This window comes from Corylus avellana, chromosome ca3 (assembly GCF_901000735.1).
Source record: "Corylus avellana chromosome ca3, CavTom2PMs-1.0".
Lineage (NCBI taxonomy): Eukaryota > Viridiplantae > Streptophyta > Magnoliopsida > Fagales > Betulaceae > Corylus > Corylus avellana.
The window spans coordinates 9830056-9848176 of record NC_081543.1 but is presented as its reverse complement, the minus strand read 5'-3'; the positions used below and the strand labels follow the sequence as shown (position 1 = coordinate 9848176).

Genomic DNA, 18121 nt, shown 5'->3' with positions numbered 1-18121 from the left:
ATTGAAATTAAGGTCCCTCTTAAGGCAAACTTGACATAATTGCTCACTTTGAAGAGATTACCTTTAAATGAGGATGATGTGTTGATGAGGAATTGCTTTCAAAGATGGGAACTACAGAAATTAACGAAATTTTCGTCACCGGCAACCGGAACAACCTATAACATCAACAAAGTATAGATAAGACATCCAAGCTTTAATTTTAGTGCTTTTTGTTTAAAATGGGATCATAGTTACAACCAAGAAGTTAAATTTTACTTGCATGGGAGTTCACTGAGATTGGCCAAAGTTTTCTACTTGGTCTTGCCCATGACATGGTACTTAAATTTGGCCTATGTTAGCTAGTTGGAAATTCTCTAATTTCCATATGTAGAAATGTCTTAAATACAATTTCTCATGCATTGAAAAGAAAGGCATAGTTACGCATTTTTCGCGTATACTTTCTGTATGCATTTATAAGACTACACACTTGAAATGAGTATAATGCCCTGAATATTATTTAATCATTCAATCAACACATGTTTATCTCTTCACAACAACAATAATCCTAAGTGACTATACAATTGACTAACTAAAATTGAAATACATTTGAGATTGTGTCAACCGAAGCTTCTCATCTGCATTGGCCTTGTGATTATGCCTTAAGTAAGTTGGATGAACCTGTGTCTCAATACGCTCCCTCATTCGAGACATTGGAGAGAAAACGTTGAGAGTGGAAGCTAAACGACTAATCCTTGTTGAAATTAACAGCTTAGTGAGGATATTTGTCACTTGATCCTTACTGGATAAAAACTTGACCAGCAAAGTCTTGGTGGCAACCTTAAACAATCAAAATGGTATGTGTTTTGTTCATGGATTGAAAACTAGATTTGAAGAGAGGCAAGTGGCCCCAATGTTATCACAAAACATAGTAGGTTGAGTTGGAAGATGAACACCAAGTTCCCAAAGAAAAAGTTGTAGCCAAGTAATTTCAACAGCCGTATTTGCCAAGGCCTTGTACTCGGACTCAGTGCTTGAGTGCGTGAGAAATAGTTGGTTGTTTCTTCGAACTTCATGGTAAAAGGTTCTTGCCGAGAAAGACACAGTAGCCCAAGGTAGATTTTCGATCATCTGTGCACCCAGCCCAATCAACATCTAAGTAAGTAAAAATATGAGATGAGGAACATATTTGAAGCCAGAGGCCATAAGAGATGGTGTTTTTTAGGTATCTTAAGATACTGGAGTGATCCTACTATGCTTCGGTACATATATGGATCTGAGAAGGACGTGCCTGCAAACTTGATTAGAGGAGATGAATCTAACATGGAGGATGTAATTGGCTTGGTATTGGCCATATTTGTGCGCTATAGTATGTCAGTAATAAATCTTTGCCAAGTCAAGAGGATACCATTGGAAACTTTGAAGACTTTAATGCCTAAGAAGAAATTGAGACTACCTAGGTTCTTCACAAGAAAAACAAGTGAGAGAGTTTGAATTCAACTTTCAAGGGAGGCAGTTAAGGCATTGGGTAGAGGATATCTAAGAGTCCCATCAATGATTTTTTTGGGTTTGTGAATAGGATTCTGAGATCGAATGACCATGGGGTGGACTCAAGGAGGTGTTGGGATAAGCAGTGCAGGTGGTTGGGAAGGAGGGGAGGCTGCAACAGAAGGAGGAGTAGCAAGGAAATGTTCGAAGTTGGATTCAAACATTCAAAGCTGAAAATAGATTTTTTTTTTTTAAAAAAAAAAAAATGAGACACCTCATCCAATCTTATCCATTTGAATAATCTATAAGTAAAATGCTACGCCTCTCAACCTCCATTTTTCACCCTTTGCTGTACTAAAACCCTAGGAGAGAAAAAGGAGGAGAGGGGAGGGAAGATGTTGAGTTTTCTCTCCAGAAAGGTAACATCTTTATCATAATCTCATCTCTATTGCCTTCTTGCCAAGATTTCTCTGAGTTATTTTATGTCCTTATGCCTCGTAGTTTTAAGTTGTGTTTATTTAAGAAGTTTATGTTTTGTGCAGGATAATATGCGTTTGGGGTTGTTGTGTTGATTAAACTGTGTTTAACATGTTGAAGTTGTTAGTTTCGCTGTAGTACCATAAAACTCGGGTTGTTACCGATCTACTTGTTTGTTATTGTTTTATTTTAAGATTAGTAATGGGTTAGCGAGTTAATAATCTTGGACATACTTTTTGGTGTATGTGCGTGTTATTTGTAAATAGGACAATCTTAGGCTTGATACTAGGACCATAGGTCATGTTGGGATGGATAAAGTTTAAACTTTTTTGTTAATAGGAACTTCTGCCAAACCATTGAACATTGCAAGGGGTTGTCGAACGTCCGACCATGAACGTTTGACATGATACTCGAGCATTCGACAGCCAAGCAAAATGACTATTTTGACACTTTTTATAATGCACATAAAACACAATTTAATATAGTGTGAATTCTATATTTTGTGAAAATGATGGATGAATAACAAGATAATGAAAATGATGAGTTTGTAAATGCATACATGTAAAAATTGTGAATTAAATTGCATCATAACATGATACGTTGGTATGTAAGGAATAACAGTCATGGGGTTATTATTATAAGGGTTAGCCTTATGGCCAAAGGGATTTAATTTTATTCTTTGGCCTTGGATCCAATGGTTATTTGTGACAAGCGCACTATGAAAAGATGGGTCACCATTAGAGGTTAGACTCGGTCCGGCTACTAGTATATGGCAATATGTGACAATATCTAGGATGCCGATATTGTACTATAGGTCCCACAAGACAATGCCAACCCAAGCAAGAAGGGGTTAAGGGACCGAATAGACCATATAAAGTTAAACTATGACTTGTTTCTCTTCATTATCATTTATTATATCTATATTGCATTTTCATGTCATATAATCTTTTAACTAAGAAACTTACTTTATTCCTGCTCGTGATTTATATACTTTTGTTAACAACTGAGTTTATTGCATAAATAACATTTCATTGATGTATATTATTACTCACTAAGTCGTAGATTTATGCTTGTTTCTATCTATTTGTAAAATATTTATTGTTTTATAGTTCAGTCTTTTAAGGATGTCGGGAACGAAAGTGGAGGAGACTTTTTCCCGGTAGTGATGGAGCATTTGGCCCGACTCCTTTGTGGCTTTGTAAGGGATGTTTTGGGTTGGGAAAGGATTTTACTGAAGAACAATGAAAAGATAAGAACAAATAGCTGAATAATATTGAAATAACTGATAGTTTGAGCTGTTCGAGAGGCTCTCTCTTCTGAAGGCATTGTCTACAATATTCTCCAAAAATCTACTCCTTCCCTCACATACTCATGGCATATAAAGCCAATTCTGGTAGAAGATTCTAACAGAATTACAGCTATATTATACTACCTCTCAAAACGACTAGGATAACAAATAAAACGCAGCACTGAAAGGGAAATACAAAACGCAAGGAATAAAATAACAAAGCAATAAACATAAGTGGTTGATAGCTGGAACTTCTCAAGCCTTCTAGCCCTGCAGTCACGTGAGGTCCATAACATCCTTTTTGACGAATTGGACCTTGGCTTGTTAAAGGTTGTAATGGATGAGCTTATACAGGGAAGAAAAGTCTACTATTTCTTCGCCTATTTGCACATGTATCTCATTCAATGTGTTTGGACTAAAACTCCCCAAGTTGACTACGAGCATGTGGTTGAGGTTATTAAGGATTATGATATGACCTATGAGAATCTTGTCGAGCTTAACTTCTGGTCTAGTTGATTGTGTTTAATGTTTTAATGCTTCCAGCCTTGGTTTGTAATATTTATCTTTAACACTTTGAAGACCAGTCTCATACCGAAACACTGGATGAATGTTTTTTTTTTTTGAAAGGAAATTTATATCAGTCTTATTCATAGAAATTATCATGAGCATAAAGCTCTTACAAGCAACCATAGCCAAAGCTACGACATTATAAGCGTTCGACCCAAAACCAATCCACTAACCCATGACTAATCTACATATTAAAAAACGGATCTGTGCCAAATAGACTCAAACTAATGCGTAGGTAGTGCTTATTCTTCGGAACTGAGGGTAGAAAAACCCTCACCGAAACTCTTCCTCCTCGACCCGAAAGCCATGATAACGTTCACATCCACAACCCAAATGTTTGGACCATAGCAAATAACCCAAAGGGCATCACGCATGCAAATCGGGAGGGAAAAAAGCCTTATTACAAGCAAAAACACTAAATAAAAGCGTACAGGAAATTAAAGGGACTAAAACAGAAATACAAACAGAATAGAAAAAATCGGACAAACAACAAATGAAAACCAACAGAACAGGGAAAAACCGGAGAATCACACTAAGCAAGAAATGGCAGCCTGAAGGAAGCCAATCGTGTGCTGGCCGAAAACTGACGCAAAAGGTGGCGATGGAGCTCATCACGGGGGGACACAAGGAAAGACCCGACAGCAGACGGTGGGCAACAGAGTGGGTGCAGAGGAGATCGGAGTCGCATACAAAACAAACTGGGGGGGAGTTTGAGTGAATCCCCCAAGAGCATCACCCACAAAGTATGACAAACAGGCAAGGCAACAAAAACAACACGGCAAAAGACAGACATAAAGGAAAGGAAATAAAACAACCAGAAACAAAATAAAAAAACAACCGGAGAGAACCGAAATCAAACCACATCCGGAGAGACGGATCCAATGCAAAAGGTGTGATGGGAGCTGGCAGATCTGGGTAGCAAGGTGGTGGAGCACAAGTCGAGGTGGACCAGGAGACAGGCAGTCGATCGGGCAGGACACGAACCAGAGCCAAACCTGACCCAGCAACAGGCGCGGCAGATGGAGAAGGGCGGAAGATCAGCCTCTAAAAACTAGAATCAGAAAAGGGGCGAAGAGGGAGGGAGAGGAAGAAAATGCCCAAAGAGCAAGGGACATCAAGTAAATAGGCTAGCTCTAAGGCGGGGGGAGAAGAGGATGAGGGGGAGGAGGGGGAGAACAGGGGTTCTCCCCCTCCAACGGCGCTCTCTGCTAGAGATGAAACCCTAGTAGAGAGCGTCTTGAGACTTCGAGCCACTGGAAGAATGTTTATGTTATCTTTTGATGCTTTAGTTAAAACTCTGGTGATTATCAATTGTGTGTTAATTAGTGGCTATCTTTCTTATTTATTTATTATTTAAAAAAAGAAAAAAAAAAGAGACTAATTTTAAAGGCTATCCATGTCTAAAAGACTAAAACACCCAACTTTTTTTTTTTTTTTTTGAGCAATTACAAAGGAAGAAGGAAAAGGGGAGAAATACAACAACCAACACAAAAACCATAAACAAAAGTGGGGAAACACAACAAGCACCCCAATACTAAGGGTGTAAATCTGTTCGGTTATAACCGGCCACCAACTGATTACTGGCTACCAACCTGTAATCAGCTAACCGGCCAATCGCTTTTAAAAGCGGTTGAAAATAATCGGTAACTAGCCCTACCAGTTCGGTAACCGGGTATATATATATAGGTTTTTTTTTTTTTTTTTTTTTTTTTTTGAAATAACCATAACAAAGCCTAGCTTATTGAGCTAAAAAAGTTCTACTAGTTTTTAAAAAATCGCTAAATTAATCCCAAAAAGTAGGCCCAATACCCAATTTTTAAAAAACTCAGTTACTAGTTCCAATTTTTAAAATTGACCAACCAGCTATCCCGATTTCGGTTAGCAATTTTAGCCAATAACCACAACTAGGTTTACACCTATACCCAATACAATCGGTAAAGTGCTAGCATTTAAAGCTAAAAGAAAATGAAACGATAACTATGCATGGCCAATTTGAAGCTTGACATCTCGACCAAGAACTAGGCAACATTGAGTGGTGATTTGATTTAGCATACCACATGAAGATGCCTATTGGACAAAGTTTACCTCCAAATTGGGTTGGAGGAATTTTTTTCAACCTAATCTATAAAAGTGACATGTGTCCCTTGAATATGTGAGATGTACATGTTTTTTTAGTAGTAGGGACAAAGTTGAAATAAATTTTATTAAAAACACATGTGCATCTCACATGTTATTAAAAAAATGGAAACATGTCACTTTTATAGACTAAGTTGAAGAAAAATTCTTCAGCCCAGTTTAGAGCAAAACTTTGTCCTTAAAACATCAATTGCACCATCGTTCAAACTTTGTAGCCACCGCAAAAGAAAGAACACATTGTAATTGGCTAAATCTAGTTGCTTAAGTGGAGCCTCACTACCAAAAGAGAAATCCTACTACAGAGAAACATTACTAAAGCTCCAAGGAAGACAACGAATCAACGTGTGGCACCAGTCGAAACGGAGGTGGAGGCGGCGCGTGCAGCACTCATGCGCCAAGAAGGTGCCTAGACTGCGCACACAAAAGCGGGTGGCAGTTTTTGTGACCAAGGATACCAGGGAAGGCGAAAAGGTGGCACGTTGGCTAAGAAAAGGAACAAAACCCCGTAAATCTGATGTTATTGCAAATGAAAACCCAAGGGAAAAAGAGAGAAGAAAAGAAAAACCCTAGAGAGGGGCGAAAGAAAGAGAGAAGGAGGAGGATCCTCCTCCATCATATTCACTCACAACGAAGGAAGATGGCCTAACATTGAGACAAAGTGAAAAACGAAGTTTTCTAGGATTTCTCTCTCTTCGAGCAAGAGAGAGAGAGGAAGGGCGATCTAAATCATTAAGGGTGCGTTTGAGATTACGATTTCGCAAGAATAATATGCGTTTTTAAAAGATATCGCAAAATGTAAGGCGTTTGGCATTGATTTAAAAAGCACATAATTTAAAATAGGAAAAAAAAATCTGCGATTTCTATAAGCAGGCTAGGGGTGCTTATTTGAAAAAGTGCGAATTTAAACTAAAATTACGATTTTGAATAACAAATATTAGATTAAAAAAAAAAAAGTATTTTTTTAACATGTTTTACTAAACACTTTTGTAATTTTAAAAAGTAACATTTTGAAAAAAGCTATTTTTAAAATCACACTTATTGAAACCACAATCTCAAACGGATCCTAAAACACTCTACTTGAAAAAGGCCTATTGACCGAGTGATAATAGATTGATTCACAAACATTTTTCACAATTTCCAATTTATGTGAGGAACATATCCTCAGTAAAAAAGGATTCATACTAATGCTCTACTACATATCCTATGCTACTTCATGATTATTTTGCTTCTTACGTTTTGAGGGACTTGTAATTGTAAGGTAACCAAAATAGGGCAACACACTTTTTAGGGTCATCCAAACGCGCCCTTAAACTTTTTGTACGATAAATAATTAAAAAAAAAAAAAAGCGCCAACTACATTCCGCGAAATTTGAATAAATAAGCAAAATAAACAACCCATTTAGCCGCTTAATATTTTAACTCTTACACTAGGAAAGCGAGAGAGATCTAATGGACAATTCAAACGGAGAACTCCAACAAATATCTGATTCTCAGGTACCAATTTTTGTTTTCTTTAGCCTACAATTCTTCATCTGCTGTGGGTTTTTTTTTTTTTTTTGGTTCCGTTTGGTTCCTGAGAAAGTATAGGAAAAGAAAAATGGAATATTTTAGAGCCTTATAAGGGTTGGAATGGATTATGCAAGATTCTACCAATAATTATTTTCTTGACCCACAAATTCACAGAGACTGAAAGCTCCAAATTTCTCATTTTTATCAATTATTTTTGTAGGTTCTGGGTTCTACGAGCTCCCTTTCGCTTCCTTCTGGTATGCATTACTTCTCCCAGATTCTGCAAATCTTAATGACTGTTTGTTTGCTAAGAAAATATACGGAAAGAAATGAGAACTTGGGTATCTCATATTTCTAATCCCATCAGCAACCAAACACAAACTAAGTAAATCTTATTCCAAGTCTGCAGGAAATTGTAACGTCAATTTCTTTCTTTCTGTTGTTATTGTGTGGATTCTGTCAGAGCCTCCTGATATTAGAAACTGGTTCCCAAGCTATGAGTATGAGTCTCCTGTACTGGACTCAAATGAAAATTTTGGAGATTCTGTTTCTAAAGAAATTCAATTTGCAAAAAGTGATTTGGTTATCGAAGAGGGTGACAGAGAAAAGGAAGAAAATCCTGGTGGGCTTAAGAAAATCAGGAAAAGAGACGAAGAGTTTGTTGCTGAGAAGCTTTGCTCCAATGGGTTTGTGAATTGTAGCAGCTTTTTGGGAAGTGATAAGCTTGAAGGCCCGTCTTTAAACAAGGTACTGTTACTTGATCCCCTTTGGTATTATTTTGTATTTTTTATTTTCTTAATATATTGAAAAAAGTCATTTATGTTTCTGTATTTTAGAAAATTACTTGTTTGATCTATCAAATATTTGTCATTAGAAGATAATGATTTAGCAGCTAGAAATTCAAACAAGAAGACCAAGCCAGAGAGGTAGAACTCAGTGTTATATTAGCCACAAGGAGTTTGAAAATCATTTTTTGTACCCTAATTCCAGGGATCAGTTTAGTAATTTTTCCTTTTTTTTTTTTTTTTTTTTTGGTAATGCCCTGACTTTTTGTTAAATCACCATTTGTTCTAAGGAAGATGTGCATTTATTCATCTAATCAATACTTTAACACTCTTTCTCGCGTGTGAGTGAGACCCAACATGAGGTAAACGATTGAGTCAAAGTTTGAACTCAGAACCTTTGGCTCTAATACTAAGTTAAATCACAACTTATCTTAAATGCTTAAGCTAATAGAAAAATGTAAATTAAATCATCTAATCAATACTTTAACACTTTTAAAACAAGTTGTAACTGAAAAATGTCTAATTTGGACTTCCAACAATGTTCTCGGGTGGTCCGCGTGGTCATGATGATTGGCCGATCAGAAGATAGGTTTAATGGGATATTTTTCACTTGCAACTTGTTTTAAAAATCAGGGCGTTACGTTTTTTTTACTTAAATGATAGTTTTGATCTGGGTGTAGATTGTAATCTAGCAGCACAATCATGATTTGGTATTTAGATGTGTTGCACCAATGCAACTATGTTTTATTGCTTTTCTGTTCCCATGATATCTCAGCAATCAAGCAGAACATTGAAGTATCAAAATGTCTCACACCCACTGTGTTTTTCTTGTTGCAGCTTGAATATTCATCAGACTCGCCTTTCCTTCTTTCTGGTATGTATCGCTTCCTCTAGAAGTTCCACTAAGAACATATGAAATCAAATTATCTTAGAATATAAAAATGGCTCATTATTCACCTTTCGTCTCACTTAAAAGGGGTCCTAGGAAGAGTTTATGGTCAGGATTTAAAGTTGGGAGCAATGTTATAAATTCAACTCTTATACAACTCATTGGCGTCGAGTGCTCATATACCATTGGATCAACTTTTATTAGAAAATGCCTATAAATCCAATGGTTTATGAGCACTCCACATCTGCCCAATAGTATAGGAGTTGTATAAGAGTTGAGTTTTTTTTTTTTTTTTTTTGACATGTTCACACAAGAGGGGGGAGGGAGATTCGAACTAGTGACCTCCGCTTCATAAGGCGTAGTCCCTAGCCGATTGAGCTACCCTTTAGAGACTATAAGAGTTGAGTTTTTGAATTTATTTTAAAATTTGTGCATCTAACGGTGTACATGATGATGGTGTACACTCTTAGATATACCAATTTTAAATTTTGACCATAAGTCATTTGAAATTGAGAGATCCCATGAGATAGGGTCCTATCTATGGCCACTCTCAAGACTCAAACCCACACAATTGTGCTTGAAAGCATTACTTTAGTTTATAGAGTTTAAAAATGTTTGGCTGCTGGGAAAGTCTTAAGGCTAAATAAAAATTTGAAATGTACTCGTTCTCTTACCCTTATGGTTATAAGTAATTAATTAAATAGGAGAGTAGAAAAAAAAAATCCAATTGAAGTAAGAATCAGTGGTTGATTTGTTTTTGTTTCTTGGTCTGTCAGAGCCTCCTGACATCAGAAACTGGTTTGCAAGCTATGTTTATGAGTCTCCTGAATTGGATACAAGCAATTATTTTGGAGATTCTCTTTCTAAAGACGGTGAATGCGAGTGTGATGGGTTTGTCAATGAAGAGAGCAACACAGAAACGGGAAAGACACAGAGCAACTCTTTTGGAAATAATGAACAGAGACAGCAGTCTTCAAGAGAGGTATTCCATCTCTCCTCCTCCCCCTTCATTTTTGTCTAATTATAGAAATTTACATTTACTAATGAAGATATGATGGCATTCAAGATTATGATATAGTGGAGCAATTACGACTGGCGTTTGAAGCTTTCTTAAATTCACAAGAACTTGAAGAGAAATAAGTCCAATTATCAGAAAAGGAGCATTCTATGATGAGGTGTTCCTCTTCCAAAACTCCCCAAAAAATTGAAAAATAAAAAATTTGTCTTTAGGTTTTCTTATAATTTCAATTTTGTCTTTGGATTTCCAATTTCAATTATCATGTTTTTAGGTTTTATCCCAGTTTTAAATAATTCCTCCTTTCAATTTGCCGTCTAACAATATTTGAAATCAAGGTAAATCTACCTAATTATTGAAATTAAAAATTGAAATGGCAAGAAATTTTAAGAACTAATTATGATTTTTTCCAAAGGAAATAAATCAAAACAAGGGTATTTCAATCATATAAAGACATAAAAGTGTACTGATTTTGTCAAGTCATTCCATGCTTTGATGTTACAAATTTACAGGGTGACAATTGGGTTGGTAAGCAAACCTTGAAAGATTCATCAGCCTTGATTATTGAAGGCTCTCATTGTAAGCTACGGAAACCCCAAAAAACTACTTGCGTGCCTGAGAATATGAGTAAAACTTCAGGCTGTGATGATGGAAAATCCCTAGAACAGTTTATTTATAAGAGAGATTCAACACATGGAAGCAGTGGCAAAGAAAATGAAGGAAAAGATATATCAGAAAATGGTTTTGTTACAACAAGGAAAAACAAGGAGAATTTCTTGAGAAGCCCAGAAGGGATTAATAGAAGGGCAGTTCCATTGGGTGGTGGAAAGAATGGTGCCACAGAAAGAAAGTTCTTAGCAGAAACAACAAATTTTCAATACTCTGATGCAATGGAGGTTGCTGGGAAATGGAGGTGTCCTCAAAGGAGTAAGCCAAATCTAGGGCCTCCTTTAAAGCAACTTCGGCTGGAGCAATGGATTCACAGGAAGTGAAAGGCTTCGTGAGTAGAAATCTAGATTGCCTATATTAAGGTGGTCAATATTTCTCTTTCAAATTCAACCAATATTGTCTCTTTGTACATCTATGTGGAATTCGTTTATCTAGGTATTTTTGACTTCAGACTGATAATAGCTTGAACTGTGTTTAATGCTTTTTAATAGACTGACAATAGCTTGAACTGTGTTTAAATCTTTCACTATCAACAAAAATTGGTTTATAAATATCTTTCTAAAACAATTTCTAGATGGTACAAACATATTAAGAGCACATACATTCTTAAACTACAACATTAATTAATTACCCTAAGGTGGGTTTTAACAAGAACAATTAAAAAAGATCTCCCCATGTGGGTATGACCAATAATGCAACTAGAGAGAATGTAATGATCGACACCAATTAACACAAAACTTTCATTGCCATGAACAACCTACCGAAATTTTAGTAAAATTGGACCCCCCCTCAATCTCGACATAATTTTTTAGAGGAATATGTAATTATCTTCTTAGAAGAATAATTATTCTTATGAAAATAGTTATTCTTAAAAATAGTGTGCAAGTAAATAAAAAGAATAGTTACTCTTATTTCATTCCAATAACCTAATCCATGAACTAAACTGGCGCTACAAAATTTTACCTAATTTGTTGAGATACTTTTATGTATCAATTTTAAAGCTGTTGGAGATAATATACCCGCCAAAAGCTGCTGTTTATGGTAGTGATAGGGCTAACAAAACGGATTGGCGGGTTTGGTTCGAGGCGACCCGCTTGACCTGCTAACCCAATAAGGGTAAATTCGAATTCGACCCATTTTAGCTAAATGAATCTGACTCTTAAACTTGAACATGATGTGCAAGTGACCTGACATGACCTACTTGACCTTTTTAATAAACGGATCTCAAACAGGTTGACCCGTTGACCCATTTAAACCTAAACGCGACATGTTCAAACCATTTGACTTAATCTGATACAACTCATTTGACCCGAACACGACCCATTTGAAATGTTTCAACCTATATTTGTTATATATAATTTGATAAGCGGGTCAACTCATTTATGACCAAACCCGTTTATGAAAAACATTAACCCTATAATTTTATATAGAGCACGCAAATAATTATCAACCTAATAGCGAGTACATGGTAAAAATAGGATTCGGATCCTCTCTAACCTAAATGGACTAGTAGACTGAAGAGTATCTAGTTCATGGCTAAGATTTTTTTAAAAAAAATTCAAAGGCCACAAATGGGACACGTGTCCCACTAAAAAAATAATAAACTATTATTTAAGATTTTTTTTTTTTAAAAAAAAATTAATAAGAAAATAAATGGTGATTGGTCACCCATCTTGGCCATAGGGGTGGCCAACCATCCCCATTTTAGCTAGGGGTGGCTAATGGCCAGCCAAGGGTGGCCGAACCACCCTCATAGGTTATGGGGATGGTTCGGCCACCCTCATCTTGCAAAAGGAGGACGATTGAACCACTTCCAAAGGCCAACCAATAATTTTTTTTATTTTATTTTATTTCATTTTGGCCCTTGCCTAAAGCCACTCCTAGGCTTGAAGGGTGGCACAGCCACCCCAAGGGCCAACCCATTATTATTTTTGCCATTTGGCTCTTGGGGTGGCTTGACTCCCAGTTAAAATGAGGTTCGTGCTACCCTTTATTATTTGATTAATCTATTTTTTAAATCTTAAATAATAATATTATTATTATTATTATTATTTTTCTTTTTTGAGATATTTATTATTATTTTTTATTGGTAGAACATGAATGGCCCTAAGATTTTTGAAAATTCTAAATTTCTAATCATAATCAGATCCTCTCCGGTCAATTTCCAAAAACAGTGACGATGATTGGGACATCAATTAAACGGCTCTCTCTCTCTCTTGATTCACAGAAATACAGAATTGTCATCACGCTATCACTCTGAGCTCCATCGAAATTCTTACTCAAAAATTTCAATCCAGAAAATGGTTGCTTTTGGGGTCTTCGCGAGGTCTTTGACCCATCACTGCTTGAAAAGATCGAAGCCCAATCAACCAACGCTAAGCTTGATAATCTCTCGGAATTTCACATCCAAGTCCAGTACATGGCAGTACCAGAGTCTCAGAACTCTCATTTTGGAGACCGCCTCTTCCGAGTCAGTCCGAATGAACAGACTCTCCGACTCTGATTCCGGTAACTTTCTCATAAAAGTTTGAAATCCCAGAAAGAGTGCAAATTTCTTTGCTTTGTAGCTACAAATCCACTTGAGTTTTATGTACAGGAATTGTTGAGGTTAGATTGGAGAGGCCAGGAGCCAAAAATGCGATTGGGAAGGACATGTTGAGAGGCTTACAAGAGACCTTCGAAGCAATTGAAAGGGATTCCTCTGCTAATGTTGTGCTGATTAGCAGTTCAGTTCCAAGGGTATTTTGTGCTGGGGCTGATTTGAAGGTAATAAAACTACCCACTGTGGATGAAACTTGAGCATTGTTAAATAAATTACAACTTATACTAAAAACTTAAGTGGATAGAAAATTATTTAATTAATATTTTTAACACTTCTTCCCTACCGTGTTCAAACTCTCTTTTAATAAATGAGACCAAACACTCGAAATATTTAATTGAAATGAGATGTGAACGATAGAGGCAATGTTCAAACTCATGACTTTTGTTCTAATAGCATTTTAAATAACCAATTATTTTAAAAGCTTAAATGGATAGGAAACTGTTGATTTTAATTATTTAATTAATATTCTAATAAGCATGAAATGACCCAATGTAAGCTAATTTGGCCAATGTTGTGGAGGAAATCTTTTTTTTTAGTGGGTGTTCAAAGGAAGAAGAATTAAGTCATTTGAAGATTTGACAAATTGAAGTTTTTTGTAACTCTGATTAGAATGTCATATGGGTTCGATCCCATATGAGTATGTGAATTGTCTCTCTAAAAAGAACGAACAATTATTTCATAGGCAATGTGTTGAATCCTTTCTATTTCACTTCATTTAAAGTGGAATTGAGGGGAACCACTTTATGGTCCAGATTATATTTCACATATTTAATGTTAACACATCATTTAAAATTTTTAAATGATGCGACACCATATAAACCATTAGATGTAATAAACAAAATCTAGACCTTGAAAGGGTTCCTCTTTATTTCAAGTGAAGTGGAGAAGATCCTATTCCATGTGCGCAAAGGAAAAACTGGTGAGTTCTATCATTGCTATTGTATAACTATGAAAAGTGGATTGGAAAGTGGAAGGAAGAATCTACTATGGTATTCTTATAGGAGGTGTTTCTTCATAAAGATTTTGGTAACTTAAGATAAAGCCCTATGATAATGCGGAAGAATCTACTAAAGTATTCTTATAGGAGGAGTTTTTTCATAAAGATTTTGGTAACTTAAGATAAAGCACTATATGATAATGTGATAAAATATTATGATAACTTCCAGGAGTTATCATGATGGTTCCATAACTTCATAAGTTCCACAAGAACCATCATGATAACATATTATGTAACTAAAACCTACGAAATTTTGTTATCTTAGTTATCATTGTAATTTTTTTGCTATCATCTTGCCATCAGGTGTTAATCTCATGCTTGTAGTTATGCTTGTGCTACTTCCTTGCATCTCATAAAGACTGTATTAACACAGTGCTATCATGCACATGCTTAACAGTTCTGCTGTTAATTGGGTTTGCAGGAGCGCAAGACAATGAATCCCTCTGAGGTTCATTTGTTTGTCAACTCGCTTCGAGCAACATTCTCATTTTTAGAGGTTGGTCCTCTTCATTTATCTGTATGTTCTCTATAGTTGTGTTGCCTTCAAATTGGCATTATGACAAGGCCACATGAAATATCTATGAGACTTCAATCCAATCACCCGTAGTTATTGGGATTTCATTTAAGGCTGGTCATGGTAGAGCATCAGGTTCACTTCAATTTGCATCTTGACGCCTTAAGTGTGAACTTGCACCCCAGTCCACTGGTCAGAGATGCCAACTGCCTACACTCTGGTTATACTCCGTTCATAATGCTGAAGCATCTTATCGTGTCAATCTTGAGCCATAATATGATGTGCAATAACTTTTGTAAATTCTTATGTTTAAAAAGGTATATACACATGGGCATTCTAGCTACACTTTGGACTTGAACAATATTTTCCAATAGATTTTAGCATGCTGTTGCTCCCACTCTTGCTCCTACTTTATGTGATGTTACTTAGCACTCACTTATATGCACACTTGCATATGAATTGCTTATTGCTCTTTCCCTGCTTATATGTTAGTTCCTTGTAAGATTTCGTCATATTGGTGCATTTCATCACCATTTCTTTCTTTTCCACGAACAATGATATGAGTTTTGGCCTTGAAAACTAACATTATTCACTTGAATCCATTTTATTCAGGCCCTTCGTCTTCCTACTATCGCTGTTATTGAAGGAGCAGCATTGGGTGGTGGACTAGAAATGGCTCTATCATGTGATCTTCGGATATGTGGTAGATCTAGATTTAATAAAGCTCATAATTAACTCCAATATATCCACTGAGATATCTTCCTGATTACGATGTTAAGTATTTGTCACCATTTGATCATTTCCCACCTTGGATGGTTCAGGAGAAGATGCAGTATTAGGCTTGCCAGAAACGGGACTTGCTATAATCCCTGGGTGTGTTGAGTGATTTCAATAAATCTCTTTATTATCTAATCAGATTGACATTCTTAGTATAGTTTAACCATTTTGGACAGGCTTCTTTTTGCAGTAATACTATTTAGTACAAATCTCATCCTGGCTTTCCACAGGGCAGGTGGGACGCAACGACTTCCTAGACTAGTTGGGAAAGCAGTAGCAAAGGAACTTATATTCACCGGTCGGAAGATTGGTGGCAGAGATGCAATGTCCATGGGTATGTATGATCAGGTGCTGTTTTGTTTTTGTCCCATATTTAGTAACAGAAGTCTTTATTATGTTGCAGGTCTTGTGAATTACTGTGTTCCCGCTGGAGAAGCTCATCTAAAGGCATTTGAAATTGCTCGGGATGTAAATCAGAAGGTAAAAGTTTCTCTGGCCCATTCTATATGGAAAGATAGTTGTCTTGTGTATAAACCAATGCAGTTTTGTTGAAATGAGATTTAAGCAACCATAGCATAAAATTCATTAGGACTTTTTTATTTTTTTTATTTTACTAGGACTTTTTGAGTTGATATAATGATTCGTTAATGTCCATATGTTTAATGACTATCTGATCATTATGATCACCAAAGAAATGGCCCTGACCTTCTGATCATTATGATCATCAAACATGCTTTCAATCTTTCAACAAAGCCATTAGGGGTTAACTTAACAGTGTATACCCAAGGTCAAGACTTCTATCTGACTTCAACACAAAAGAAATCTTTTTCACACCAAGACAGTTAGGTGATGAAAAAGATTTCCAAGCAAAGTTTTGAACACCAAATACCGAATGAGGCAAATTTTTAAAACCTAATAAATCTCAAAAAGGAGCTCTTGATAAATTTTGTTTAAAAAAAATGTAATCAAATTCAACTGAAAAAAATTAATAACTAATCTTTGCAACAGAATTACAACACACTATTTGAAATCATAAAAGAAAATTTGATAATCTGATTCTTAAATTCTTAATGATACTCAAATGTATAATATAACAATTTCCAATGAAGAACAAAAAAACTAGGATACTGTGATCACTAATGGAGGTGCATCAATGATACTCTTATCTTTCTTTTTTTAATTCAATAAGCTAGAGCTTCTATACGTATGTGTCAGGACCTAAAGATACCTATATGGTTTTACGTGATGATGAAATATGTAGAAAAATATCCCTCTTTTACACACGCATACTCCCTAATGTGGTAGTTGCCATGTTGGCTTTTCAGTACAACGTTTTTTAATCCCATTTCCTTACTTTCTTTTTGCAATTGTTACGTTATGAAGTAAGCACTTGATAGTGTAAAAGAGGGTGTTTGTGTAATATTTCTCAATATGTATAATGTTCACAATTAGTACTTGAACCCCAAAACCAGGTGCAACTAATTGGATTAGGTAAAAGACAGCATTGATTGCACATGATTCTCTGATATTCAAATTGATTGTGAACAGGGTCCAATAGCGATAAGGATGGCTAAAAGAGCTATCAACGAGGGAGTTGAGATGGATATGGCATCAGCTTTGGCTTTGGAAGAAGAGTGCTATGAGCAGATACTCCATACAAAAGATCGCCTGGAAGGCTTAACAGCATTTGCTGAAAAGCGGAAGCCAAGGTATACTGGTGAGTAAAAAAAGAAAGAGATTTTTGCTTATAACCTGCATCAAGGAATAACAGAGTTTTTGGGCCTTTGAGAGAAACCCACATGTTAGATATGTTGAAGAAGGAAACTTTTACTGAAAAAGGAGACTTAGCCCAGATTTGACAATGGCTTGCATTTTTTTCCCTATGTAAGCACATGTAGATGCCGTATGGTAACAATTATCAAGGAATAAGACAGTTTTTTCTTCCTCTCTTCTTTCTTCTTCTTTTTTCAACTTGATTGGTTTCAAGAAAAATCAAGGTTTTTTTTTTTTTTTTTTTTTCATGCCTGTGTTGCTTGGATCTGTGCTTATTGTCAACCATAGAATATCCACTTCGAAGTTCTTTGAAAAATTTTGTTCTGCATCTCATCACACTGGAAGGGGGGATTCTAAGTGTCATGACGGCTGGGTTGTAGGTAATTCTCAGGAAAAGCAAATTTGAGCGCAAAAGCCAAGCGCTAGCAATTTTTATTATTATTATTATTATTATTATCAGCGCTCATAAGCCAGAGTCTGGTTGGAATTATGTTAGGAAATAGGAAGAGTAAAAGTACTTTTAAGTACTTTTTTTTTTATTTTTTTTACTCTAATAATGGTCAAAAAGGCTTTTTTAGAAAAGCTTATAATTGAAGTTTTTTTTTATTTTTTTATTTTAATTTTTTATTTTGTTATTTTTTTTTTTATATATTTTTTTT

At 35.8% G+C, this 18121-nt stretch overlaps 2 protein-coding genes across 3 annotated transcripts; both read left to right on the top strand.

The window, feature by feature from the left end:
* Positions 1-7353: 7353 nt before the first annotated feature.
* Positions 7354-11279, top strand: LOC132176254 (uncharacterized). Its single transcript, XM_059588406.1, has 6 exons — positions 7354-7426; positions 7662-7698; positions 7905-8188; positions 9064-9100; positions 9892-10097; positions 10643-11279. The coding sequence occupies exons 1-6, from the start codon at positions 7382-7384 to the stop codon at positions 11120-11122; spliced, it is 1089 nt and encodes a 362-aa protein (XP_059444389.1). The 5' UTR covers positions 7354-7381; the 3' UTR covers positions 11123-11279.
* A 1663-nt stretch (positions 11280-12942) lies between these two features.
* On the top strand, positions 12943-17636 carry LOC132174948 (probable enoyl-CoA hydratase 2, mitochondrial). Of its 2 annotated transcripts, none has more exons than XM_059586713.1 (8): positions 12943-13307; positions 13396-13565; positions 14820-14894; positions 15525-15615; positions 15734-15785; positions 15920-16023; positions 16093-16169; positions 17238-17636. In XM_059586713.1, exons 1-8 carry the CDS (start codon positions 13100-13102, stop codon positions 17412-17414), a joined length of 954 nt encoding a protein of 317 aa, XP_059442696.1. In that variant the 5' UTR covers positions 12943-13099; the 3' UTR covers positions 17415-17636. The 2 variants fall into 2 exon arrangements, with proteins under 2 accessions (XP_059442696.1, XP_059442695.1); XM_059586712.1 differs by having other exon boundaries at positions 15866-16023.
* The last annotated feature ends 485 nt before the right edge of the window (positions 17637-18121 follow it).

Excerpts from the sequence above, each read along its gene's own strand:
- LOC132176254 (XM_059588406.1), top strand. The coding sequence starts at position 7,382 with ATGGACAATTCAAACGGAGAACTCCAACAAATATCTGATTCTCAG. Across the intron at positions 7,699-7,904 it reads CTCCCTTTCGCTTCCTTCTG|AGCCTCCTGATATTAGAAAC; the intron begins GTATGCATTACT and ends GGATTCTGTCAG. Across the intron at positions 10,098-10,642 it reads GACAGCAGTCTTCAAGAGAG|GGTGACAATTGGGTTGGTAA; the intron begins GTATTCCATCTC and ends ACAAATTTACAG.
- LOC132174948 (XM_059586712.1), top strand. The coding sequence starts at position 13,100 with ATGGTTGCTTTTGGGGTCTTCGCGAGGTCTTTGACCCATCACTGCTTG. Across the intron at positions 16,024-16,092 it reads CAGAGATGCAATGTCCATGG|GTCTTGTGAATTACTGTGTT; the intron begins GTATGTATGATC and ends ATTATGTTGCAG. Across the intron at positions 16,170-17,237 it reads CTCGGGATGTAAATCAGAAG|GGTCCAATAGCGATAAGGAT; the intron begins GTAAAAGTTTCT and ends GATTGTGAACAG.